General features: G+C 45.2%; 1 protein-coding gene across 1 annotated transcript in view; it reads right to left on the bottom strand.

Moving 5' to 3' along the window:
- Positions 1 to 27,346, bottom strand: part of tex264a (testis expressed 264, ER-phagy receptor a) — a 72,261-nt gene extending 44,915 nt beyond the window's left edge. The window contains exons 1-2 of the mRNA XM_048254964.1: positions 26,774 to 27,346; positions 14,395 to 14,616 (exon numbers count right to left, since the gene is read on the bottom strand). Of these exons, the coding sequence (XP_048110921.1) occupies positions 14,395 to 14,616; positions 26,774 to 27,031 (480 nt within the window). The 5' untranslated portion in view covers positions 27,032 to 27,346. The remainder of the gene's footprint in view (positions 1 to 14,394; positions 14,617 to 26,773) is intronic.
- Between the last annotated feature and the right edge of the window lie 570 nt (positions 27,347 to 27,916).

The following is a 27,916-nucleotide window of genomic DNA, read 5'->3' as shown; positions in this document are numbered from 1 at the left end:
CTCACAGGGTCTCTCTCACACTCACATGCAAAAACCCTACGGTCCTCCTGCTTCTATGTAGAAGCTTCTGGATAAAGAATCCCCAGTCTCAGTGCTGTTCAGTTCAGCAGCCCTGTGTATGCTGACTCCCTCGCGACACACACGCTTTACACAAAAGGTACTGGATTAGGCAGCTTTGTTTTATCTCTTCACTGACTCACCTACTTCCAAATATTGGTTCCCACACATCCACACAGTCTACCTCATTCTTCCCCTTAGATTGTTCTAGTAGGGTTGGGGCAGAGCAGCAGCACTGTGAGCTGTGAGCTCACTGCGCTGATTTAGCTGAACTCGAAACGCGGGTATCTGGTAAGCCATGCTATGTAAATTAACGGCTCCAATTAATTGCAATGAAAAAAAGCAATATCCATACACTGTAGATACATGTAGGTTCCCATAAAATACAATCTTTCTATAATTTAGTCAATAGTCAGTGTGGTATTACACAGCCAATTTGGCTACTTCTAAATAAATAACTCAAAAAGTAAACAAGCGATTAAATGAAGTCCTGAAAGACCATGCTCAAAGGGGTTGTAAACAGTTGGCCTGCAAGTAGGGGGATCCTGCCAAACACTGATGCACTGGGTTGTTTCCAGGAAACCGTCCAGAATGTCGGTGTCCATAGAGAGGTACTAAGCCCAGCCAGAGAGAGATGGATCCTGTCTCTTCCAAATCAATTTAAGCAGTGTCTTTCTGCACCTTCCACTCCTTCTGAGGCTGCTGGGACAAGTTAAGAAGGATTTTATGTTTTGTTTTGTTTTTTACTTGCCAAACCCAAACATGCACATACACAGAGATACAAAATCCCTTGTAAGTATAAGTATATATACTCTTTTGATCCCGTGAGGGAAATTTGGTAAATGTTCAAGGCTGAACAGAGGTGGTTGGGCACCTTCAGATAGAAATCCTTTCTTGGAGTGGAGAATAGAGCGGAACACACTTGTTCATTAGCGAGGCTACATATATTTTCATGCTGCACATAGCTCAGGAGGGTTAAGCATTGCCATCTATTTTTTGCTTGTTATTATCAGAGCTTTTTTCTTAGCTCCTTAGAAAATCAATGCCTTACACATGGCTGTTTTTAAAGGTGTGGAAACACTGCTGGCAGTAAGCCACACATCAATATAGTGCCACATGAAAGGCAGGTTCTCTCAACACTGGGCAGGCAAGCCGAGGTCAGGTTGGGCTGGGCTGGGCTGGGCCTGGGGTGTGAGTGGCCTGCTGAGACGGTGGGACAGAGCTGCACCCTTCTTTGGGTGGAGAGAAGGTCCACAGGTCTGCAGGTCTACAGGTCTGCAGTGGCTGGACAGCCCCCCAAGGGCCCTCACACACCCAGCCTGCCGAGTCCTTAATGCTACCCCAGGGCCTGGACACCCTCCCAGACCCCCTGGCTGGTGTCCACCTCTGCACAGGCATGTGTCTCTGTCAGCTGGGGCCGTGTTCAACAGCTGCCCTGAGCAGACTTTGATGGGAGTGGACACAGCTGGTTTGAGTGTTAAAGAAACGATGGAGATAAACGCATACGCAAATCCTACCATTAAAATGTTATAAATAATGCATGTGTGGTCCTTCAGTCACAGCTGAAGTGATAAGCTGCCAGGGGTGCAGTGTGAGGGTGGAGCTGGCTCTCAGGGTTGTTTTTCTGACCCACGCTTCAGTTGGAGGAGTGCATCATGTTGACACCGCATGGATCTAACAGACTCACACTCACACACAAACAAACAAACAAACAAACAAACAAACAAACAAACAAACACACACACCTGCCAGCCTCCTCTCAAAAGCAGCAGCTCTGCTCCAACTAATTGTCAGCATGAGGTCTGAACCACAGCACAGTACTAGAAAGAGAGAGTGAGAGAGAGAGAAAGAAAGAGAGGAGAGAGAGAGAGAAAGAAAGAGAGAGAGAGATAGAGAGAGAGAGAGAAAGAAAGAAAGAAAGAGAGCAGAATCAATGAACAAAACAAACAAAAAAGGAGGGTACCATTAACAAACCCAAAATCAAATAGTCCATTTCAAACAGCCATTCTCATAAAAGGTCCAGATCTTGCCTCCCTATATACAAGCACTCTGTAAGCACAGGCACTCGCCTCTGTAAGAGGGCATCAACTAAACAAAAGTACTATTTTAGTAATTAGGTAAAGTTCTTGAAGTCCTGTATTATTTCTCCACACAAACAGGGAGTACTAAGCCAAGGCTCTACTTTCTCTGGCCTTAAGGTGTCAAAAAGTCAAGCGCAGTTTTATTTTTTACTTTTAAAATTGAGGCTGAATAATAAAACAGATGACATGCCGTTTTATTCACAGAGAGGGGAAAAAAATAACCTGCAAGCTGTCTTTGACAACTAATTAATCCTGATGAAGCAGTCAGAGACATGCAGAGACAGCGCAGTGGTAGAGGAGGAAAAATCCAGGGCTATTTGCATAGCTCTCTTCATGGTGATACCCCCTCTCACTGGCAAAACAAAACAAAACAACCCAGAGTGAGGAGGAAAATAAGGAGCTATAGCTCATCACCTCCACTATACATAAAAAGCAACTTCTACGTACGTTACTGAGAGTAGAGCGCACAGGAAGCACACGGCTCCCGTCCAGAGCAGCGTCCACTTCACACGCCTGGAGACGCAAAGGCTGGACATGGTCACGGCCGCGGCCCTCTGCACTACTGGCCTGGGAAGACCATAAGCGGCCAGGGTCCCATGGGGACGGGCCGGCAAGCGTGAAGCAATCCAAACCATAATGGAGGGAACAATACTCTCAGATGACATTATCAATTATGAAGGAGCCATCAGCTCCTGGAGAGTCACCCAGAATTCAACCTTTATATACACCAGCGTGTATACAACCTTTATATACAACACTGACACACACACACACACACACACACACTCTCAGACTCTGATAGAATGTTTCTGGACTCTGATCCAGCTTTCTCTTTGATGACATCATTTCCATGACCCTGGCCACACACACACACACACCACCCTAGGCCAATGCCAACACACACAAATAAAAGAGGCTGGGGGCAGGAGCTCATGAAAGATGCAGAGCACCGGCCATGGATCAAACGGGACCCAAACTGGCCCTCCTCCTCCTGAAGTCCCTCTGGTGACGTCTGTCTGTGCTGCAGGTTCTAAGGCATGAGTGTCTCTCTCGCTCTCTCTCTCTCTCTCTCTCTCACACACACACACACACACACACACACACACACACACACACCTGTCCTACTAATCTGGCGGACCAGCCTCTGCCATTCACACACGCCTTCCTCTGTGCATCCCACATTCACAGACCCCCTGAGCAGCAGCTCCAACACTCCTCACACTCAGGGCTACAAATATTGAGTATTCATGAGCAATTTGCAAAAGAGTTCAGGGAGCCAGAACTAATAATGACATAATGCTTGTAGCAGAATGTTGGACTGGGATGCCGCTGCTGCAAGAAGCGCTCTTATTGCCTTGAATGCTAGATGTGGTGTAGGACGCATACAGTGTTTTAACTCTGACTACACCCTGCTTCCCACTCCCTCACGGTCTTTGTGCTCATGCAAACAGAAGTAGCCTATGTGAGGTAGATGAAGCCTGTGTTGGAGTATCCCTTCATCCCTCACTTGGCTGAGTCTCTAGAGAGACTCATGCATAATGTGGGGAGTGGCTTGTCCGGCTAGGTCAGAGTACTGCCTACTAAAATTAACCACGGTCACCAATGGACAATATGAAAGCCAGGCTCCCTGGGGGCTTTGGACAGAAGGCCTCAGAGGGAATATGACCAAGAGCAGATGCTCCAAGAGTAAAGAAACAAAATGGCTTACAGATAACTCAACAACTGCCTTCATAAATAATTTCACTCTCTGTCTTTTTCATTTTTAAATATCACACTTCATCACCCTCTGTGCAGACTAAAGCTGGGTGCAGGCTGCGGGCATGGGCAGCACCTACTGGGTGAACTGTGTGGATGGGATGCTGCTCCTTGTTGTGTTTGTGTTTCTGCCTGCAGGCTTTGATCTGCTACGCTGACTGAATTACATTACACAGGAAAGAGAGAAAGCCAGCACCAAACCTGTGCGTAGCCAGAGACTGTGAGCAGTGTCTGCACTTGTTTGCATATGAATGTGAATGTGTGTGTATGTGAATGTGTGTGTGTGTGTGTGTGTCTGCATGTGAATGTGTGTGTGTGTGTGTGTGTGTGTGTGTGTGTGTGTGTGTGTCAGTGAAATGTATTACAATTCCAGTATGATAATGGTCACATTTTGAAAACAATGGGAACGCAGTTGTAATAACTGTTTGCTGAACATAGAGAGCATAAACTGCCAATGATAGACAGAAGTGAGGGGGTCTGCCTTATGCCCCCCTCTGAGCACCGAGTGACAGTGATTGACAGCTGCTCTTAATAAAAATGGCGTGAGCCATGCTGAACACAGAAGAAAAGCTACAGCACAGTAGGAGGCATTAGAATGGAAGAGTCAGAATTCTGGAACAACGGAACACCAAACCTTCCCTTCAAAATGCCTCAGATCCCAGACTACAATAATAAGAAAACACCTTCCACACACAGTCTTACCTCTGTAGTGTATTTAAACAGAGAACAACGCATCCATGCTCTCCATTAAGAACAAATGAGCCATTCAGAGACACATTACACGTACACCCATAGAGGCTCTCTGCAGGTGGGCAAACGGCAGCTCTCAAATGCTCCTTGTCCCCCAATCCCAATCCTCCCCCACCTTTCTTATGCAGCCCTTGCCACTTAATCTACTAAACCCCTCTTCTACTGCACTTTTTACCCCCCCCCCCATAAATGCACAAATAGGCTGACACCAGACATAATTTCACTGCATTTCTTACTTCCAGTAACTATATGCATGTGACAATAAACTTCCTTGTATCCTTGTATCCTTGTATCAAATGCAAGGGAAATAGAAATCCCCTTCCCTATATGAAATGTCTTCTGCCAGAACAGTGGAACATTCGGAACATTCCAAACATGTTTAGAACACGGCATTATGGCCCAGTTGAAGTTCAGCGTCCCTCCACCATTGGGGCCACTGCTTATTCGTCCGACAAGCACATTAAACATGGATGGCAGGTATTACCACAAACAGTATTCCATGTTTAATTCAACAAACTAATTATAAATAGTATAAAAAATAATATTAAATAGCACCTAGACAATTGGGATGAAGGGTACAGGCTGAATAAAACATTACTGTGTAAGAGCTGACCAATAAAGTTTAAACTTGGTAAGGGGAGGGGGAGGGGGGGTAGACAGGTAGAGTGGTGTGGAAAAGGAATGTGTGTGAGAGGGAGTGTGTACAAGAGAACTGGGTGAAGAGTAATGTGTGTGTGTGTGTGTGTGTGTGTATGTGTATGTGTATGTGTATGTGTATGTGTATGTGTATGTGAATGTGAATGTGTACCCACTACCAAATAACAAAATAACAGTCCATCTTAACAGCCTGAATGATTGACTCAAACCCAAAACCAACAGGAGAGAAAGAATTGAATGACACAGGATCCTTAGCAACTCTCCACTTGACTATTCTTTGGAGCACTAAAAAGCCGGGGTCCTTGCATTCTTTGGAACTAATCCCACATCACACCCAAGGGACTCTGAAACTCCCCGTACTAAGGACCAGAGGAAACGCTCATCTAATTCCATGTTCCGCCCCCTTTTCACCTTCCGTGTACTTCCAGAATTTTGCATATGCAGCGGAAGTCCGCAACACAAGCCCATAAGAGTCACATTTTCCACTTCTTTTAGAGTCACGGCTAAGTGAATTAAGCAAACAGCTGTGGCATCTGTAGCATGGCAGGTGAAGGTGAGCTCCTTAGCGGGGAGTGCGCCCAGGTGTGTGAAGCCCTTCCCCAGGCTCTGCTCCATACAGGTGTGTGAAGCCCTTCCCCAGGCTCTGCTCCATACAGGTGGGTGTGTTAGAGGAGATTAGGGGAGAGCTGCCTAAATCCCCATATAATATGGCTGCCCTGTTCTTCCTTCATCCTCTCACTGTTCTCCACTCCTCCTCTTCGCAGGGGGCTGTCGCTGGAGCTCGGCCAATCCCTGTGGGCCTGCTGCCTGCTCAGATCTCTCCCCAAGCGCACGTGGACATGGATCGGTCTCTCTCCCTACACACACACCAAAACCACCCACCTCCCCAAACACACAGCGTGTCAAGCAGATCACATGACATACAACTCAACAGTGTCTGCCAAAGAGCTCAACATGCGTGCATAACTGCACACACACACAGAGAGAAACACACACACACACACACACACTCTCTGTACAAAGTCTGGACCAAATACAAACGACCAAAAGGGCAATCAGAGAGATGGAGAGAGAGATGCACAGGCAAAACAGACACTCATAATATTGCTCTCTCTCACACACACACACACACACACACACACAGAGGATCTGGCTGGGCTGTGTAGGTCTGGTCCCTGGGGCGTGCTGCTCTGATGTGGAGGGTGCTGGAGAGGCCCACTGGGGTGTGGCGGCTGGCCCAGCGGGTGGAGCTGGTGTTTATGAGGCCCAGCAGACGGAGCGGAGCGGGTGTAGCGGGTGTTTATGAGGCCCGGCAGATGGAGCGGGTGTAGCGGGTGTTTATGAGGCCCGGCAGACGGAGCGGGTGTAGCGGGTGTTTATGAGGCCCGGCACACGGAGCGGGTGGAGCAGGTGTTTATGAGGCCCGGCACACGGAGCGGGTGGAGCAGGTGTTTATGAGGCCCAGCAGACGGAGCGGGTGGAGCAGGTGTTTATGAGGCCCGGCAGGGGGCAGCAGCGCTGCAGAGGCAGGGTGGGCTGCTTTATGAGCTGCTAGCAGGAGTCAGCCCTGGGCACATTTACTGGGATGGAGAGACGCTGATGAAGTGTGTGTGTGTGTGTGTGTGTGTGTGTTTGAGAGTGAGTGAGTAGGTGGATGGGTGGGAGTGTGTTGGAAGGGGGGGGGAGGCAGATGGATGTCGGCTGCCCATTTAACCCTGTGCACGTGCCACCTCAAGATGCCCACACTCGTGCCAGGAGGACACATGGCCAACTTTCCACTCAATGAGTGCCCACATGAGCGCATACATTTCACATTCTAAGTTCCGCAACAATTGAAGGTTCTAAAATTCTATGTTGAATTCAATGAACCCAGATATTCTTTAGAACGTTCATTTCTCAACATTCCCTCCTTTAAGGGTTAAGGGTTAAGCTCTGCCTCCACCATTCCCTGTGTGACTCCTACCCTCAAACAACTCCTCTAGCTAGTACAGTAGACCTAGTGCACTCTCTCTCTCCATCTCCTTAATCCTCTCTTCTTCCTCAACACAAGCCTCCCTCTAGTTTAATATTCCTGCCTTGCCTTTCACTCTTCCCCTTAGTTACTCTCTCCTCTGCCTCTCTAATGAGACCACAATCTCTGCACCTGCAAGCCCAGAGATAGTAAAGTTGATTAGCACTAGTATAAAAATGCAGCCTAACCTTCAATAATGGCTAATTCTCCTGTCAATGCGGTCGCTATGGCTGGGCCAGCTGACTCACTAATCCACAAACCTCTGCCTGCCCGCCCACTCTCTCTCTCTCTATATATATATATATATCTATATCTCTCTATCTATCTATCTCTCTCTCTCTCTCTCTGCAACACTCTGTGGAGGCCTCTGCAGCCCATAGCAGAATGCAGGCCGCTCTTGTTAGCGCTGTTAATTACCCTGCTCAATGACAAATAGTGATTTCATTGGAATAATTTGCTTGCACGGTGGCGTTAAAAGTGCAGGCGGAGAAAAGGGAGATGAGTGGCTGGATGAAGAGTGTGTGTGTGTGTGTGTGTGTGTGTGTGTGTGTGTGTGTGTGTGTGTGTGTGTGTGCAGCCCTGCGGAGCCCTATGTGACCTCAGGTGGACGGATGGACGGACCGACTGACCCGCCGCCTGGCTCCCTGCTCGCCCGCTCACCCAGGCTGGCCCAGACTCCAGCGCTCCCCGCGCCGCTTAATTAATCATCCAGCCAGTGGACGGACCCAAGCTAGAGCAGTCTCCCCTGCTCAGACCTCCATAATTCATCGGCTCCACAGGAACCCTCATACACACACACACACACACACACACACACACACACACACACTCGTCTCCTCTGGCCACCCAATGGCCAAAGCACTGGCTAGCTCTCGTACGTTGTTCTGTACATCATCAAAGTCATTAATTCCCATACATTCCACTCTTGACAGGCTGCTGCCTTTACTGGGTCAGCAGAGCTGTTGCAGTGTTTCTAATGAGCTGTCGGAAGGTCCTGGGTCAACTCGTCCAGCTAGACCGTGTGACAGGTCTGGACATTATGTGACAAAGAGAGAGAGAGAGAGAGAGAGAGAGAGAGAGATGTGAGGGGGTACTACTGGGGTTCCATGGCTCTTTCACAGAACTTACATCACCTGACTACAGGACAGCAAGGGAATTGTTGTGTAATACCATAACAACAATGCCTGATGCAACTTTATATGTGTTATACAGTATGTGTGTGTGTGTGTGTGTGTGTGTGTGTATGTGTACAGGCACGCACTGGGGCGCACCGGGTTCTGGCCACAAATTGTCTGATTTCAGCTCCAGTGTTAATTGTGTCCTCTGCGTTGTTGTGACAGACAAATCGAGGAGGCGGACATTGTGCATAACAAGATGGAGAACAGCAGCGCGGGGCAGGGGCCTGACCAGCCGATGACCTCATGCAGAGAGGCTGTCATGTAAGTTGGCAGCAGGGAGGCAGGCGAGGAGGCTACCAGAAAGGCAAGTGGGCTCGTGAATCTCCCTGAATCGCACCGCCTGTCCCTCTTTTATTAGATCTCTTCATCTCTGTCTCCATTTATCGCTAGCTCTTTCTTTCTCTCACTCTATCTCCTTCTCTCTCTCTTTTTCTTGGTCTCCCTTGTCCTCATTCCCAGGCTGTTCTCTAACAGATGGAGGACCCCATACCTCCGAGAGCCCCATTGGCAGCACCTGTGTGCTACTGGCACTCCGCTCCTCCTCTCCTCTCCTCCCTCCTCAGCACTTACACACGGCTGGGTTTCCAGCAGAGAGGAGCCAGAAGGACGAGTAAACAACCGCTCCACTGCACCCCACAGATCTTTCTCTCACACTCTTTCTCTCTCTCTCTCTTTCTAACACACACACACACACACACACACACACACACACACTCTATCTCTGCCAGACACAGACAACTCTCCACCTAGGGGGAGACCTTCTCAAATCCATGTTTATCCACAGCCCTGATCCGTATGGTTGGGGGTTCCTGGAGTGTTGATGAGGAGGTGAGGCCTGGGCCTCTCTGGGTGTCTGAGACACTGCCTTACTGAGTCTGAACGGACTTATTTTCCTCATTAATGACCGGCGTTCTATACATTATCCCGTTTATTATACGGCTACTTGGCAAAACGAAAAAAAAACTCCACATGATATGTCTCTTTACATTTATTTGTTACCGTTTCGTTGTGGCTTTTGCTGAGAAACAAATAGTTCGCAACACACACTGAAATTGAATCAAACATTCTTTAGAACACAGCTGATAAACTGTCTGCTATCACTTTTGAATGAAGTTCCATTGCAAGAAGTGACCGGACAACTTGTGACGTGAATAAGAAGCACAAAACCCATTTTCCTTGACAGCGGTCTATTATACATAGCAACGGCCTGTTGGAGAAAATGATGAGACCTCCGAACGTTAGGAAGGCCCATTCAAGTCAATGGAGAATTCTACAGCATTATGAAGAGCCGTGTAATAAAAGTTATAACACACTGGGAGTTCAAAGTCTGACTTTGCTTTCAGTTACACACTGTGTACATGCCCTTCTCCTTCTACAACACTGTGATTATAGTGGCACCCAGGTATAACTGGACCCCTGGATTACCACTGGATTTACAGCTGTAGGCTCACAATCTTTTGTTTCTCTCTGAACTTTCACAAGCTTTTTCCAACCTGTTCCCTGCCGTGAGTGAGACAGGAAGTGAGTTTGCATATAAGGTCCGTCTCCGCGCTGTGACCTCCTCAGGGCCACTCGGCTCGTTCACCACGAGGCTCTCTCCTTAAGCCCCATAGTCTGCCACCTTCAGGCTCTCACCTGTCTCATTATGCATGCAGGATGATGGCCCGCGATGAATGCAAGTGCGTAAATGTCACAAGGAAATGTCAATAGCTTCCCAGAGCCCAAAGATATAGAGCTCAGTGCTGGGAGATCGCACACAGCCTTCCTCATTTACGACATTCATCCATTGTTAATATCTGTGATTAGAGAGGGTTGAACTGCTGATGAATTAAACAAAACAAACGGGGCTGGGTGGCCACAAGCCATGGAAAAATACAACATTTCCTGTAGATATCATCAGTCCAGAGGCTGTAAGAGGAGTATAGGGAGAATGAAGTGGAAAACATATACCAATGTCGCTGTCTTGCTTAGGCTTATTGTTTAATAATTGATTGTATTGATTATATTGATATTTAACTTATTTGGTCTGCAAAAGTTAGTGCAAGGAAGGGTACCTTTTGATAGTGTAGCCCAGGGTTAATTCACAACCCTCTAGCTAGTGATGTGCCCAATAAAGCGAGGCTTCGGAGCTTGTGTCGAGCAGAAAGGGGTGTGCCAGATGAAGCCCCGGTTCGAGGCTTGTGTCGTTTCCATAAAAATCACGTGACTGATGACAAACGAGGCCTCGGTTTGTGAGTGTGACGTCTGAAGCTTTGTTTGGGACACACACCCACGTGACTGCTTCGGAATCTGATTCAAAGGCTTTGAATTGCGCGAACCAGGGCACCCGCTCTAGTGTCGGAATGAGTTGTGTTATGTATTGCAAGAGTCAGGCAGAATTTGTGTTTCTATAGGGTAGCCCTGTTTTATATAGGATGCTTTCTCTGTTTGGGAATTTACGTTATTTTCTTTTCCATAATATCATGCACATAGAAATAAAGAAGAAATAGCCTAGGCCTAGCCTAAAGCTTTGCCATTTAGAACAATGACATTAAAACGGTTCATGCTTGCAATCTTGTCTCAACTTCAATCATGTAATTTAAAAGCAATAAAGGCTAATAATTTCTATGTAGGCCTAACAATAATGGCTGACATAATATTTTTCCTTTTTTTCAAAGTTTGATTCATGAAACCGCGTCAAAACATGTTTTCGGACCATATAGGATTTATGTTTAATTGAGACAAACAGAAATGCAAATTTCTTGCAACACTTTTAATGTAACTAGATATACCGCAGAGTGGTACAAAATATGACCGCCAGTCCAGCACATTTTTTCCACAAAACTAAATCACGCTGAAAGGCCTATATGATTCTAACTGTCTTATGCATTATCCACACTCAATTCTCACTGGTATCTGCTAGACAACAAGAACATGTACCAAAACATGATTATTTCATAGATTTCACATGTAAAACTCATTTTATACAACCCCACCCCATCTTGCCTGTTCATAATTCTGAGAAATTCTTGAATTGTGTGCATGTGTGCGCAATACACGTTTATGTTTATGTGTGTGTGTGTGTGTGTGTGTGTGTGTGTGTGTGTGTGTGTGTGTGTGTGTGTGTGTGTGTGTGTGTGTGTGTGTGTGTGTGGCGTGCTTGTGTGTTTGCCTGCGATGTGTGTTTGTGCATGTGCATGCATGCGTATATATGTCTACTGTGTGAGTATGTGTCATACGATGATGATTACAGTGAATGTATGTGTGTCTTGGCGTGTATCAGTTTATGCACATGTGTGCACATGGAATGGGTTAACATGACCCCTGAGGCAAACATACGGGAAAAAATTGGTCATCCTAGGCCCTACGGTTCTCAAAATATTCACAGAAAAATGTGTCTGCCCTACCCTCCTTCGGGGGTGCAGTACAGCCGGGGGCTACAGATCAAAAAACGAAAACCATGGTTCCATATGGGGTTACATGCCCACCAAGTTTTGTCTACCCCGGTCTTTCAGTGTCCCGGGAATCCTTTGTGTTGTGCATTGTGTTGAACGTTGTAGGCATTCTTTTCACTAGTCCGTGGCTGCGATAATTTCTGCAAACCACTAGATGTCGCTGTGTTTTCCTTGTCTTCCATGTTTCGAAGCTTCGGCACATTACTCGGCACATTAGGAAACACAAGGAGAGCCACACTCTGCTGCACGGTTTGTTAGTAAAGGGACCGTGAGTACAACACGTCACCTGTCAACTTCCACGCTAACGAGCTTTGACTAAAAACGGTAACATCGAACTTTCTCAAAACAAATCCGAATGACATGATTTGGATGTCAACTCAACATATGTACTCCCAATCATCCGTAAATCGATCTAAAGTGCATTTTACTCCGGATAATTCCTTTAATCGCTACTTTTTGGTGTACAGTTTTAAAACTTATATCCACACAGAGAATTATATTTATATTTGAATCGTTACTTTTGATATCCTGTTTAAATATTTTCCGCAGAGACTGACCCTTAAGGTGGTCCAGTCTATTTGACTTTGGCCTAGTAGCTGGGCATACATAGTTGGATATTTTGTACAGATAGTCTTATTCATTTGCATTGTCATATTGTGATTAGAGATGCACCGATTGCAATTTTCTGGGCCGATACCGATTTCCGATTTTTCATAGAGTTTGACCTGCCGATACCGATTTCATTTCTTCTAACCATTTTACAGCACACACACAAATAGTTATTTTCTATCTTTTCTTTGATAGAACATGTTAATATAGACGTGTAATGAACTTATCAATGATGAAATGGCTGTTAAAAAAAAATGGAACCGGTGAGCAGACAGATTCTTTTTCAAGTCTAACTTCAGATGCAGTATCAAATTATGGATTATGGAACACCCATTTTATGCTTCTCACATCCAATATCCAACTAAAGATTTAAGAACAATTTTCATGATACATTTGAACATACTACTATGTAACATATTTTCATATGCATTGATGAATTTATGGGAGGCAGGGAAAAGTGGTAGCAGCCTAGGCTATCACGCGAGGGGAGAAGTGCTAATAGCATTAGGTGCTCCACCATATGAAAACAGTGCAGTCTGTTTTGGCGGAAAAAAATTAAATCCAAATTCGGTTAAATGCATCAATTAGGCTATAGAAACTTTCAGAGACGACTTGATTCAGTATTCAGAGCATCAGTTTTCTTCATTGTAGGCTACTATGTCAAAAGCAACTTTAACGTTTGTTTGCCTTTCTAATAGGCTATTGTTTGTTCACTTTCACGACATCCACTTCTCAATCTGCTAGACTAGGGTATTTTAAGGCATAGCCCTAGTCTACATGCAGTAAATAGTTAGAGTTTTTTGTTTTCCAGTGGAGTAGAACTATTAGGGCTACTGTATGTCGCTGCTTGTTGACATCTTTGATTATTTTTAATGTCGCAGTCGTTTATCTCCGTTCAGCAGGCTTGTGGTTCAGCTGTGGGCACGCAATTAGCGGCAGTGACGGCGGTGATGAGCGATGTTTACGTAACCTAATGAAGTGTAGGCTTAGTCAATTCCATGCAGTAGGCCAATGGTAAAGCACAGCGTTTGCTGCATAGAAAAACTCAGTAGCCTATTAGCGCTTTCTTTGTAGCCCTACATCCAGCCCTGAGTGTTGGCCTGGTTGCTAGCTTCTTCAAACTTTGCAAACTCAGCTGGGTGTTGTTACAATTGCGGCGCGACGAAAGTGTATTTGACCGCATAAAATCGGGCATGTCTCAGACTGACCGGCCGGTCGCCGGTCATGGCCGATCACGTGAAAATCGGCCGATTCCGGTCACCAGCCGATCTATCGGTGCATCTCTAATTGTGATTTTATTGTGTTTTATAATACATTCTTGTTTGTTATACTGACTCCGTCTCCACTCACTGGTTAAATAGAGCAAAGTATAACCTTTATACTGTAGGGGTGCTTAAGCTACTCTGGTTAAACAGCAGGCTTAAAAGGTGAGAACCATACCCTAGGACCCAGGTTACACTAGCACACCCCTCTGAGGCAAAAGAGGGTTACATTAGCTAATTACATTAGACAATGTGGAAAAATTGGAATGGGACTATGGCAAAAGCTGTACCATCTACAACATCACTCAAGTACAGATAAAAGCACTCACCTTCAATTGAATCTGCACCAATACTTTCACTGGTTTGGATATTTAAAACTCCCAAACATACTAAATATACCCACACACATTTACTTCTCCCATACTGTAATATCACATTTTATGTATCTGACTGTTAAAATACATCATATATTTTCTTTACTACACCCATGAAGGAACAAATACAATGACTGTGCAATTAAGGCTGTGCAATTTAGAGAAGGGTGGATGAAGGCTGTACTATAGCTGGGATTATAGATAGGTGACGTAACATCATGCTTACATAAATGTAGTGCGACAGCTCGGGGTAGACTCTGTAGGCTGCTATGAGCGGAGATATGGGGCTCTTGTTGGGGAAGGTGGTGGTGACGGCGTGGTCCACCTCGGGGAAGGACATCACACTGAAGCCAAATCTCCCATACTCCTTCAGGAGGTCCTCATCCGGCTTGTCGTCACCCTCGCTCAAGATGCTGCCCACTGCATATCGGCACTTGTCTTCGGGGACCTTAGAAAGAGGGGGATGTCATTTGTGTCTATTGTAAAACCTAAGCACATTTGTGTCAGATTTGTCAACAAAAGATGTCAAAAACTGAAATGCACTGCAGACTCACTTCTGGGTATGTTTTCTGTAATTCATTGTAAGCAATTAAGCAAAATACTTTGTGGCCCCACTAATTGGGAGCTGAAGTTGCAGTCGTCATTTTAACCCATTTCATTAAATCATAAAATCATGCCACAGACACAAACAAAAATGGCTTCAGTAAAGATTGTGTTTTCAAGGAAATATATATTTTTTAAAGTGCATGAAACTCCCATCATGTCTCCCAAACTCCTGGCCAGATCCCTATAGCTAGCATTGCACATGGCAGATCAGATCCCTATAGTTAGCATTGCACATGGCAGATCAGATCCCTATAGCTAGCATTGCACATGGCAGATCAGAGCCCTATAGCTAGCATTGCACATGGCAGATCAGATCCCTATAGCTAGCATTGCACATGGCAGATCAGATCCAGGTGAGCTGAGTTATGGGCGCTGTTGTGACAGGCGCCTTCTTGCTCTCTGGTGTGTGACCAGCTCCTTCTGTGTGGTGCAGTCACCACAGTGCAGATGGCGTAGGGCATTGCTCACGGCTTCTCTGGCAGCACAGCTTCCCATCAGCACACATAGCACCAGTGCTGCTCTCATCTGCCTCCCGACTCCACCGCCTGCTCACGTACCATCCTCATTGGCTCATTCCCACTGCTGGTTCTGTTTGCTCTCTCTGCCATTCTACACGGACACATTTCCCCTTCATACGTCTGAATGTATTAATGGCACTCACTGTGTGCAGAGTGCACATTTACACACACACACACACACACACACACACACGTGCTGACAGCAGCTAAGCAGGAGAGCCAGGTCTGAAAGACTCCGCTCTACAATGCCTCTCCTCCAGCCAAGCCATTAGATTACAGTGGGTGGCCTGTCACTATCAGTCTGTGCAGTGCTCCAGTCCAACAAAGACAAAATATCAACCAGCCTTAGCCTGGAGTGAGGAGATGGCTGTTTCCATGCACATCCTGTCTTCAGATGATACATCAGCTGACCCTAAGAGGACTGGATTTACACGTGTGAGGACCCATAAAAAAACCACATGCTCTTTCCTTGGGCCTTAAGCTCTAAATCCCATGGAAGTGGTTAAACGTCTCCTCTTAGAGGTGAGGCAAGAGTTGAATCTGTAGACACCCCTCGGACATGAAAATTCCTGTTTTTGTTTTTTTTATCACATGCCTGTTCCTGATGTGTGCCAGGCCGGACGTGCGTAATGATGACTGACACTCTCAGCACTGTGGCACCAAGCAATCTGTTCAGCACAGCATCAGCGGCCCCAGTGCTCGAAATCGTCTGGGCGCGGTGACTCAGAGCACAGCCCACTAAGCGCTACCGTCCCCTCTGTCTACAACTCATAACGGACACTAGACACACCACTTGGCCTCGATAAATTAGCCGCAATAGTTACTTCTGCTGTGGCTCGCAGAAACAATGGGCCATCAATGACATTATGAGGATTGCTATGATAGGTTTGTCAGAGTATGGGCGGCCGTATCCATTGCTTGCATTACAGTGTCAGTTCTGCTTGCCCACCTTTATCCACAGACAGGGAGAGAGTGTCAACAGACTTTCAATATAATGGCTACTGGCGGTCAACACTGGGCTGCTGCGATAACACCCAGATAAATCCACATAAGTGAGCCAGGGAAGACAGCTGACCACCCACGGCCTCATCACACACGCAGCAATTCCTGCTCTCGCTTTCCGTGTGTGTGTGTGTGAGAGAGAGAGTCTTAGTCTCTATCGCTTTCACTCTTTCCTTCTCTCTGTTCTGTGGATTCTGTGACTAAAGGCTTGTTACCAAAACCCCAAACCAACTAATAATCCCAATTCTGTGGGCAGGCCATCACTCAGCCACCCACACAGATGCAGCCGTAAGACAAAGCTCAGCAGATCCCCACACAGCACACCAGAGACCGCGGGCAATTACAGAAAGGGACTTCTTTGCTCCCCCCTTGCTGCGCCCATTACCCACACATTTTTTTACAGCACCGGATTTCCTTGAGCAGAGGGTCTAAGTGAGACTGAAGGATCAGGCCTCTTCTCTGGCCTCTCGGCTGGTCTTCCACTGTCCAAGAGAAGGGTGGTGGTGAGACACAGCACATGCTTAGCCATCCGTTAAGGGTGGATGTGAAAAGCTAAGGGCAGGCAGCGAGGACTGTAACTGGACCAAGCTCGCGTACGCATGAAGTGGAGCAGTAACTGATGTGGAGGACCTAAAGAGCCTGCTCTCTTTCTCTCTCCTCTCTCTTTCTCTCGCTCTCTGCGTAATTGGGCAAAGAGATGTCACTTTGGTCACAATGCTGCGCAAAAAACCCCAATTCAGTGCACACCAAGCTGTGGCTGTGCTAGCTTCCATCCAATCTCCACCAAGCATATCGGTGCACCCCCCCCCCCCACCCGAATCGCTGCACACTCCATGTATTATCCACTCAAGACACCACTCCAAGAAAGAAAAGCCAAAGAAGAAAACAAGTGATCATGTTATTTTTGTGTGGGTGGACTGAGCTTTCCCTTATCTTCTCTACACCATCCAATCTACAACCACCCCCCCCCCTCCCCCCACAGAATCCTCCAAATGCGGGTGAGCAAATTATTTCATATCCCACTCAAGTGGAAGCATCCACGGCCCACGGGATTTAAAACATGGCCGACACACCAAAGCACCTCCATTCCCTCTTGCACCGGGTTCTCCTGAGCAGGTTCTCCAGAGGCCTGTTGGGGAGGAAAGTAATTTTGAAACCAATTCTCTGCTGTGAGGTGTGAGGGGCCCCATCCTCTGACAGACGACGGCTCTCTGACAATAAAAAGGTAGGCCTGCTGAGGTAATTCTTTATTAGCAGACACTTAACAAGGATTTACTCGCCTCATCTTCTCACGGCTAGTTCTCCCTCCAGGCACTGGCATCTGGGAATGCTCAATATTCTTAATCTCATCCCAGCCCAACATCAGTCACCAGGAACGCACTAAGGAGGGAGTTCTTTCTCTACTTATTTGAGGAAAGGTGAATGTCCCCGAGCCTCCAGAGGTGGTCAGATCTGGATAATGATCGGGGGTGTGAGGCGGCTGGAAAACCAGCTCATGAAAAGTTAAACAGGCAACCAGACAGATCCCTGTCAGGTGCAGTTGGGTCTCTTCAAAATCAACAAAAGCAATATTGATGGACCAGGATGCTTTATCCATTGCTAATAATACAACAAGGTGTGTGGGTTCACAGACATCATCCACCTCGCACTGTGGTGTTCCTGCCTCACAGCAGCTTTGATGAGGTGCGATCTGACAGCAGGTTAAGAGTTCCACTTCTTAGTTCAGGGCAAAATTCTGTCCGTGCCGGACCACTAGAGAGGAAAGCTCATTTCATCTCTCCATGGGGCTCCTGAGGGAAGGGGTCAGAGGTCGTGCCCCAGAAGGCCCATCCAATCAGGGGGACAGGAGAGCCTCCACCAAGCATGACCCTGCTGTGACCAGGTTGCGGTCAGAGTTGTGGCGGTGTGATTGATTGTTTGTCTGGTCTCTAGTAAAAGTGTTACAACTGCTGGTAAAATGCAGCCTTCCCATGAGGCTCCATCTGCGGCATGGAGTTGATCCGACACCCCAATGAGTTAAACTACATGTTTTATGGACCCTTTCAACAATAAAAACAAAAACAATGCTTGAATGTTCTATTTGGGCCCCAATCTACTTCCTCTGCATTAAGATAACATATGGAATGTTAAAACGGAAGTCTTGTGGGGCCAACTATGATGCTGATAATGGAACTCTCTTGAAAGGGTGCTGTAAATATCAACAATGCTCTAAAATATGTGTGCCTATGTAGTGAAAAACCTTCTCGAGTAGTTTGCTGTTTTCCAGCTGTTATTGAATTATGATTTCATTTAATTCTGTGAAAATGTATGCATGATTGAACTGTGACGCTTGACAAGAAACCATTTATAGCACATAATGTCAATAAAACCCACAAATGTATCAATTACCCCAGTACATCATCATTTTCATTCAGCAACCCTGTTCAAGTAAACATTTTTCAATAGCTTGGTGTCATATTGCTGAAGGTGTCAAAGACAGCAGCAAACGGCAAAGGTTACTTTAGATTATGACAAAATACAGCTATTAAGATGTGAATGTGACCTTGGCAGCACTCCACAGAATTATAACTCTGACAGGGCATACCCCAGAAAAAACAACTGAACTGTGGTCTATCTAACAGGGGCTTACAATACATTATGTTAGCGATTACAAAAGGCCCATTACAAAACCACAAAATCTCTGGTCCCCAAAAACACTGCTGTACATTTTGATGTATTAACTTTTCTAATTTATGGTAATTCTATCCCATTTGTATTCTATTCTATTAATTGAGTGAATTATTATTTTCTTGATATTGAGCAAATCAATCACTACCAGCCCTGAGCCTGTCTGCTTATAGCTGAGGGGTGCCAACTTGACAATGGCTAGTAGGCCATTAAAAGAAACTTTGTTGTCTTTTAAAGAGAAAAACAGAGTTGCCTGGTCTTGACACCACGGAGATGGGAGACAAACAAACTGTCAGACATTGTTGTTGTCAAACCCTCAGTCTGCAAGTCATTAGCCCCCTATAGGCAGACCACATGGTGCACAAATTCACGCCCGGGCTGAAATTGAGACTAATCATGCCTCACTGTGGAGGGACGGTATGCTCGCAGCTGAACCACACAGCATCCAAGCTGAAGTAATGGGGCAGGAAATGGAGAATGCAAATAGCCCTGGTCAGGACAACACTTGGAGGAACTTTCACATAGAAAAAGACAAGTTCACTCATCTAACACAAGTATTTTGCGCTAAGAACAAATGTATTTATTCTATGTATTCTTTCATTGTCCAAGCTTGTCACCATTTAAGATGAATCATCTCATTTTTGGTACATGAGTCCTAACTAAAATTACACTTTTCTGAAAGGAAAAGTAGATCCTCGACACAACAGATTGAACTCCAACTGAGAGACAACCAAATGTTCCTAGTGAGTGTCTGACAGGGCAGAGGTCATTCAGACGTTAAGATCAAAGGTTTGGATCCCAAATGGGCTCCGTTTTAGGGGCTCTGGCTCTGGCACTTTTCTGATTGCAATTTGTCTGGGTTCCATGAGAGGGAGGAAAAGGTCAGCTGCTCCCCCTCTCACCAGCCCTTTAGGAGGGTCTAGCCGTCACAGGGATGCCAATAACGCTTCCAGGGGGAAAAATGAATTGCTTGTTCTTTCACATAACACTGGACTGAAACGGAGAGAGCCACAGGTAATTGGCTATGTGCGAACTGCAGGAAACAAGTGCTAGTGAGAGCTCAAACCGGCAGGATAATTTGCAAAGCAGAAATAAAGAAAAAAAAACGTGGACTGAGTTAGAAAGCTAAAATAGTACGTGTCTACCTAAAAATGATTGCTTCTTGATTGCCTAAAATGTTGTACTTCCTCACACAAGCTAGTGCCAACCGTTATGAATGGACAGGTGATATCTCCAGCAACTGTCACCTCTGTCTCTAATTCGCAGTCAGGAAGAGGAAGAAAATAAATACCAGTCATGTAAAAAAATTATGTTTCAAAATTCTCCACAGCATCATCCTGTTCATTCATATGAACAAATCCCTGCAAAAGAGATGCGAGAAGGAGACTTTGAGGCAAACCCTCTGAAAGTCATTTTGTTTGTTGACTTGGGGAGCCATACAGCATTTCAGAAAAAATAGCATCACATAGGGCACAAAAGCTTAAATCTCCCTCCAATCATGTGACGCCTACAAACTACAGAAATCCACAAACTAACTCTAATCTCAGACTCGCATGCAGAGGTGTGATGGGAGTGCTGCTGATGAATAAGCATTAAATCAGTTCCCCTCTACGTTTGTCTGCCATTACTTACTGAAGTAGCTGAGTAGAAAGGACAAGATAATGCACTTATACAGCTTAGAGAGAGATTATAGAAAAAAGAAAGGAAAGGGCCTAAATAGATGGAAGGATAACATGGGCATGACACCTAGCAGCTGTTACCCAGCAAAAGGCATTGGCCATTAACATCACAGCTTACAGTGTCTCTGCTCTATTCAATATTGTATCATCACATGCCACATACAGTATCAAATACAGGACCATAATGTATTCTAGTTAGAAAACTAGTGTCCATACGAGAGGTACAGGAAAGTGTCCATTAAAATGTGTCCACTTTTTTTCCACAACCCTCAAGCTGAACACTCATTTAATTTCCTTGACCGAAGACTTCAAGGAATCTTTGAGGGATGTGAAGGAGAGCAATTTGCATGTGTTTGGTGGTGGAATTGACTTGTTCTCTCCCTAATACAGAGTACAGAGCATTTTGTGCGTACAGTAGGCCCCGCCCCCCCTCTTCATGTCCTCATTGACCGTCAGGAGGAGCGAGCACTCCTTTCATGTTCTCATCACCACAAAGCAGCCTGGCTGGAAGCGAGATGCTAATAAATTGGGCCGGGAGCGCTGAGCACTCGCGGGCTCTGAAGAGAGAGTCCTGCTGATGAATCGGAACATCACCAGACTCTCAAGCGTCAACCAGACTCTCAAGGCAGCCGCCAATTTGCACTTGTTCAGGAAGCCGGGCCCTGTGCTACTTGCATGTGAGCAGAAATGTGGCAGCGCGGCGATAAGATGACATTCATTTTCACCTCTGTGATGAGGGATTGAGGGGTGTCACGTGTACCCCCAAATCTGACAAAAGATGGCAGAAAACACCACCACCATCACCACCACATTACAGGGCCACTTATGGATCACAATATTGCACAGCATATACAGTATCTCACTAAAGTGAGTACACCCCTCACATATCTGCAAATAGTTTATTATATTTATATAATTGTATAACAGTGTAAATTTACTCTCTCCTCATTTTCACTTAGGGGTGTACTCACTTTTGTTGCCAGCAGTTTAGACATTAATGGCTGTGTGTTGAGTTATTTTGAGGGGACAGCAAATTTACAGGTATACAAGCTGTTCACTCACTACTTTACATTGTAGCAAAGTGTCACTTCTTCAGTGTTGTCCCATGAAAAGATATAATATTTTGTGAGATACTGTCTCAAACTAACTCACGTTACAGATTCAAAAGCTGTGACCATCAAATACAACTCATCCACTTGGGGACTGCTACCCTTGAGAGAGCTACTCCTTAAATCCAAGATTAAAAAGATTTGAAGACATTGTTAAAGTTTCAGTCTGAATGAACAGTAATCCTCCCCACCCATCTCTGCCGAGTCTTCCCAGTGCACACTCTCTCACTCTCTTGAGGGAGAGGAGGCAGACAGGATCATTTTGCTCCCCTGGCCAGCCGGATCAGACTCTGTTGCATAGGCTGACCTTCTGAAACAGTCCGTGTCAACACCCCTGGGTTCGGATGGTAATGAGCTAAGAGCATTATGCCAATTAAAATGGCAGACAGAGAAAGGAGAAGAGAAGAGAAGAGGAAGGCAGACAGAGAGAGAGAGAGAGAGAGAGAGAGAGAGAGAGAGAAATAAAGGGAAGAGTTGGATGGCTCAGGAATCTCTGTCTGTGAGAATGAAGCCTGCTACTAATTGGATGTCTGGGAAGCTGTGCTCTCTGAACACGGAGCTGAGGCTGTCAATCAGAGGTGCATCACAATACAGCTACAGACTCTCCGACGTGCTGGTGCAACACAAACACACAACTGACAAAAAAGCATAGAAATGAGATGTAGAAGAGTAGATGTCACCTAATATCCATAGGCACTGTGAATTTAACATTAAACACACACAACATGTTAATGGAGGTAGATGTCACCTAATATCCATAGGCACTGTGAATTTAACATTAAACACACACAACATGTTAATGGAGGTAGATGTCACCTAATATCCATAGGCACACAACATTTTAATGGCGCTAGTCAACGTTTTACTAATGCAGTCTGCTACTCTTTCCTCTTGCTCTTGGTTGTGTGCCCTGTGTTAACAAATTTCACTTATGTTTTGGAAGCCAGCCCCTAATTTTGTGCTTTGAGGGCCCCATTTGTTAAGGCTTAACTTCCCTCGGGGAAAATCTGATTTCAGTAGCGGCTGGCATTCAGAAAAACAATGTACTAATATGTTATGTTTTCCATGAGGATAAACTCACTTTCAAATGTTTGGGCAGTTATGGTATCTGAGCATAGCATTTGTTCAAATGACAAAAAGTGGGGATCTGACCAGATCTGACATGATATTACTGCCACCTAGTGGTGCAAATATACAAACACTGATTCTCCAGGTTTACCATTGTTGATTTGCTTGCTAGTCACCACTGCTTTACATGTACTCTTGGTGACAGGCCCATAGAGTTGCCCATTGAAGCAGCACTTTTCTTAAGTCACAGTGACAATTGGCTAATGTTACAACACTACACCACTCACAGCATACGAGAAGAAATAAGTGTTTCTCCATATTCATGTTCTTGTCTCTCTCCCACAAGTAACAGAGAGGAAAATAAATAAGTCATGCCAACAAATAGTAAGTAAAAAGTCAAATGTATTTCTAAAGCACATCTATACACAGCTTACACTGACCAGTGCTATTAGTCTATTTGATGGTGAGATTTTAAAATTCTGTTTCAAATCATTGACATTTCTGACCAGCATTTTATGTGCACCAGCTACAAAAATGTCAAAACAACCTGAGCCCTAACCAGGTCCACATGCTATATTTACCAAGAAAACAAGGCCCTCATTGTGTGATATGAGAAGAGAGAGAGAGAGCCAGGGCTGGAGGATACTGCACATGTGCGTCTGACAGATAGAGCTCCTCCTCTGGGGAAATCATCAGAGCGCCGCGCCTCTCCCACTACTGCGCTCCCTTGGCTCTGCTTTCATCTCACCAGTTGGAGAGGATGAAAGGAAGATGGCAAGTGTAAAAACACACTGCTTCTGTCAACACACACCACGCTAACCTTCAGAAAACTTAAGCAGAGCCTCTACTGTCAAAACAGCTGGGAAGACATGTCTTCTAAAAGACATTCAATGGCAGTACGTCTCTCCAGAAATCCAAATTCCATAATTGCAAGCCATGTTATGGGAGGTGAGGAGAACTGGGGAGCACCTGATAAAAGGTCCAATCAGAGCCCTGTGTGCTTGGCCGAGTGCCATGCCACTGCTGGACGACTCCTTGTCTCAGCGCTCCCCAGCGGATCTGGGGCATCTGCGGCCCAGGGTTTTGGCCTCTCACCAACCTGGATTAACACCACAACTGTCACCCTCATTCTGGTCAGGTCACACCTCAGCGTTTCCTGCCCTGCTTCGTCCAGACCACACAAAAGCCAGCATGGGGCTGTCCAAACAGCCCTTAAGTGTTTTTTACCAGAACATAGCATGAGGGGCAGATGGGTAAGGGCACAGAGATAGAGACAGATACACAGGGCTATAGAAACAGGCCTCAGATGACCAGACAGAAACAGCTCATTCACATGTCAAATATACTGTAGGCTACCCACTATGGCACACTCATTCACATGTCAAATATAGGCTACCCACTATGGCCCACTGATTTGTGTTACTCTGAACTAAACTGGTGAAAATAGGTAATGGATCTCAAAAACAGTAAACAGATCCATGTGACAAAATGATGCTTTTTTTTCTTTTGGCAAATAATTAATTTGCTGTGGTAAACTTGATGCAGTGCCTGCAGTTCAAACAGAACAAAAATCCAAACAGTCAATCTCTAGATATAAAGCTGCGCACTAACCTGAGGACACTTAAGAGCTAGGTCCATGACCACCCTGCTGGAAATTAACCCTGTGTAGTAATGGACTAATCATAAAATGAATAGCCTGGAGACCCCACACACAGTCACAAAGACAGACAGATGGTACAGGACATCTGGAATACCCAGAGTGCAGTGGACAGCTTTGGAATGGGCCAGTTGGTGCAAGACAATAGAGTTTGCTCCAGAGTATGTTCTCCACCTCCATCAAGACTTGTTAGAGGCGGAAAGTAGGGAGATAGCTCATCGCGATTTTTCTGACTGATACTGTGATTTCAATTTGTGATATGGTTTTTGAATGTCAATGAATTCAATTCAATATTCCAAATGTCACTAGTTGTGCTGCTTGTGACTGGTGAGTGTGCCTTGTGTGTGGGAGGCACAACACTACAGACTGGCTGTGAAGCTCACGGGTCAGGAGTTTTGTGCTTCTTGCACGCTCACCAGTCAGAAGTGGCACAGTCAAGGAGGATGACATTAACATAAAAGCCATTAATGTGACGAGAGTAACTGAGCATGATTATGTGTAGCTTTTGTGATCAGATAATTGCGTTGGTTCACATTGCGGTTGGCGATTGCGATGTGATAATAAGTGTGGTAGGCAGTACAGGTAATCTGCTGAGCTCACTCTATAGACCCTTTCAAGAGAGTTCCATTATAAGCATCATAGTTGACCCCACAAGGCTTCCGTTTTAACATTCCATATGTTATCTTAATGCAGAGGAAGTAGATTGGGAACCAAATAGAACGTTCAAGCATTGTTTTTGTTTTTATTGTTGAAAGGGTCTATAAAATGTGAGATCATAAGAGGGAATCAAAAAAAGTCATAATCTGGCTGTAATCCATAATAGTGTGGAATGATTTGCCATCATATGCAACTTATCAACTTGTGCAACCATTAGGGCACTGAAAATCTACTGGCAGACTATAGACAGGGAGCACAAAGCTAGCTTTGTCCCTCAGTAAGGAATAATAAGAAGCTATTTGTGCCTGATGCAACAATAGACTCCTTTTGATAATAACAGGCTAGGACAATGAGTACACTGGGCCAATGTGGTGGCAGGGCATGGAATGACCCAACAGTGAAGTAAACAAATAATGTTAGATTTTTTAATGTAACGTTACCATGCCGTTTTCCCACCAACCAGACAACTTCTGCCACACATTTGCATCAGTTTTTTCTGATCCATCAGTGTTGCACTCATATCTCTACCCCCTGTCCCATTAAAAAGCCTGTCGGAGACAACATACAACATAAGTTCCGGGCACAAAGTCCTTGCTCTTGATATATGGGGCAAAGAAAACCTGACCTGCATGTGAAAACATTGTGAGTAAATGATATACTCATCAATGAGCTGATGCAAAACAGCACTTGAAGCACACTCAGCCACTGAGCCGGACTCTCTTCCCCTCTGGCAATCATCTAAAGAAGTGCCTGACTGTGCACAGGCGGCTAAGGCCATGTTGGAATGGATGATGTGCTTGAAGTGGAGAAAGGCACATTAGCAGGAGCCACTCAGTCACAGCCTACATCCATGTGGTCCCTACAGCCACCATCAACTAGCCTGCACTGTCAGCCCAGCCAGCTTAGACTGCACTCCGATGATTCTGGTCAATCGTAGGCCTTCTTCACCAGCAGTAGGCTTATGATCCCAGCTCTTTCTACTGTGAAATCACTCATACATCTTCAACCATCAGCTTCAGTGGGTTGGGCTTGTTGACCAAACACAATATTCCTTTGGTCATGTGACACAGTTATGAGGAAACTGTAAACTCGCGTATGAAAAAAAAACTCCCAGCTGATGACCTGTTTACCATGCACCACCTGCGTTTGTTTAGTTTTCCTAAGGCTGCCTGGTCAGTTCTTTGTCAGCAAATCCCAATTCAGATAGGTAGACCTTATGTAAGTATTTCACCAGACCATGAACAAAATTAACGTTGGCTTCCTGATATTAACATGCTGGAATTACAGCACTATCTTCCCAACCACATCGTCTTTTTTGGCTCAACTCACACGCATGAGCAGACCTAGACTTTGTCAGTGCCAGGTGACGTTTAGTGCACACATGAGTCAAATCATCCACTCTGCCAGTGTACACATTAGGAAAAGTTATTCAGAGGAACTGTACAACGTGGCATGGCTTGAAATGTCCCTCTTCTGCCACGTTGAGGGATCACATAACCGGTTAACTCTATGGCCATCGTGTCATTCATGTTAAAACAACTGATATGACTGAAGGACAACTCTAACAAAACAGCACGAGGTCAAAAATGATAGTTTCAGAAATATAATCCCTAAAACTAAGCAAATCCCACATTTCTCTCACCTGTTTTGGATCATCGTAAAATACTGCAATGTTGGACAGCTTTGGGCCAATGCTGCAGGCTTCGGTGAAACTTGCCCCACAGTCTTTATAGGGTCCCTCTTTGAATTTGTATGCTATTGTTATCTTTTTAATAGGCGGAGATCCAGTCCGAATGTCGATGGCGCTAAGCAGACCCGAGTACAGAACAAACAAGACGATTGTGACAATCAAACATAACACTAGAAAAAGAATCAAAGATAATATAAGAAAGTCTGACATAATGCGGCAATGTCACGTTAAAGCGAGAGTTCAAACTATAGTCTCAGGGCGAGGTCCCTTAAATACAGTGCGAACAGTTACAGCTGAAGGTTGGCTAGCTAGTTTCCAGTTTGGCCAAAGGTGTGTTCGTATTTTAAGTAACTAGCAACGGCAGTGCAAAACTGACAGAAAAGCTCTGGTTACTGAAATCACGTGCAAATGGCATGGAAATTTACATGCTACTCGGAAACAGCTCTATAGCCTCTGTTTTATCTCCTTCTTACTTTCCGAACGGCTCATTTCCCTAAACACAGAAACACTGTAAGCGTTGCTTCCTGGTTAAACCATGTACCCTCACTGCAGGGGCGACTTGACTTGTCTTTTTCCATTTTAAGATAACGTAGAGATATTTAGTGATTAACCATTTTTATTATTATACCATAACACGAATTACTTTAATTCCGCACACTACACTAGTGATAATACACTTTAAATTACGCTTTTACTATATCGATAGCTAGGATTACGCCGCGAGCTTGCAGGTGGTATTTACCCAGATTCGAGGGCGGTGGCGCTGACTGACTGTGCTTCAGACAGGAAGATGCAGCTAAAAGTAATCGTGCAAAAGGGATGACACAAGACGTTGACATTGACCAGTGACATTAACTCCGTAAATATTAATTAAACACAACTAATACACTTGACTGCATAATAATAATAATAATAATAATAATAATAATAATAATAATGCTATTATCATCATCATCAATAATCAACTGTATTATGTCAATGTTTGCATCTTGCAAATTATGCAAATGTTTGCATTTTGACAAAATACATTAGCCAATGTTTAACATTAGACAGTTTAGTAGGCTTGCTGTGCATCAGATGTTTGATAAACTGTGT

Source organism: Alosa alosa, chromosome 10, assembly GCF_017589495.1.
Source record: "Alosa alosa isolate M-15738 ecotype Scorff River chromosome 10, AALO_Geno_1.1, whole genome shotgun sequence".
Lineage (NCBI taxonomy): Eukaryota > Metazoa > Chordata > Actinopteri > Clupeiformes > Clupeidae > Alosa > Alosa alosa.
This window is presented reverse-complemented; position numbering and strand designations above follow the sequence as displayed.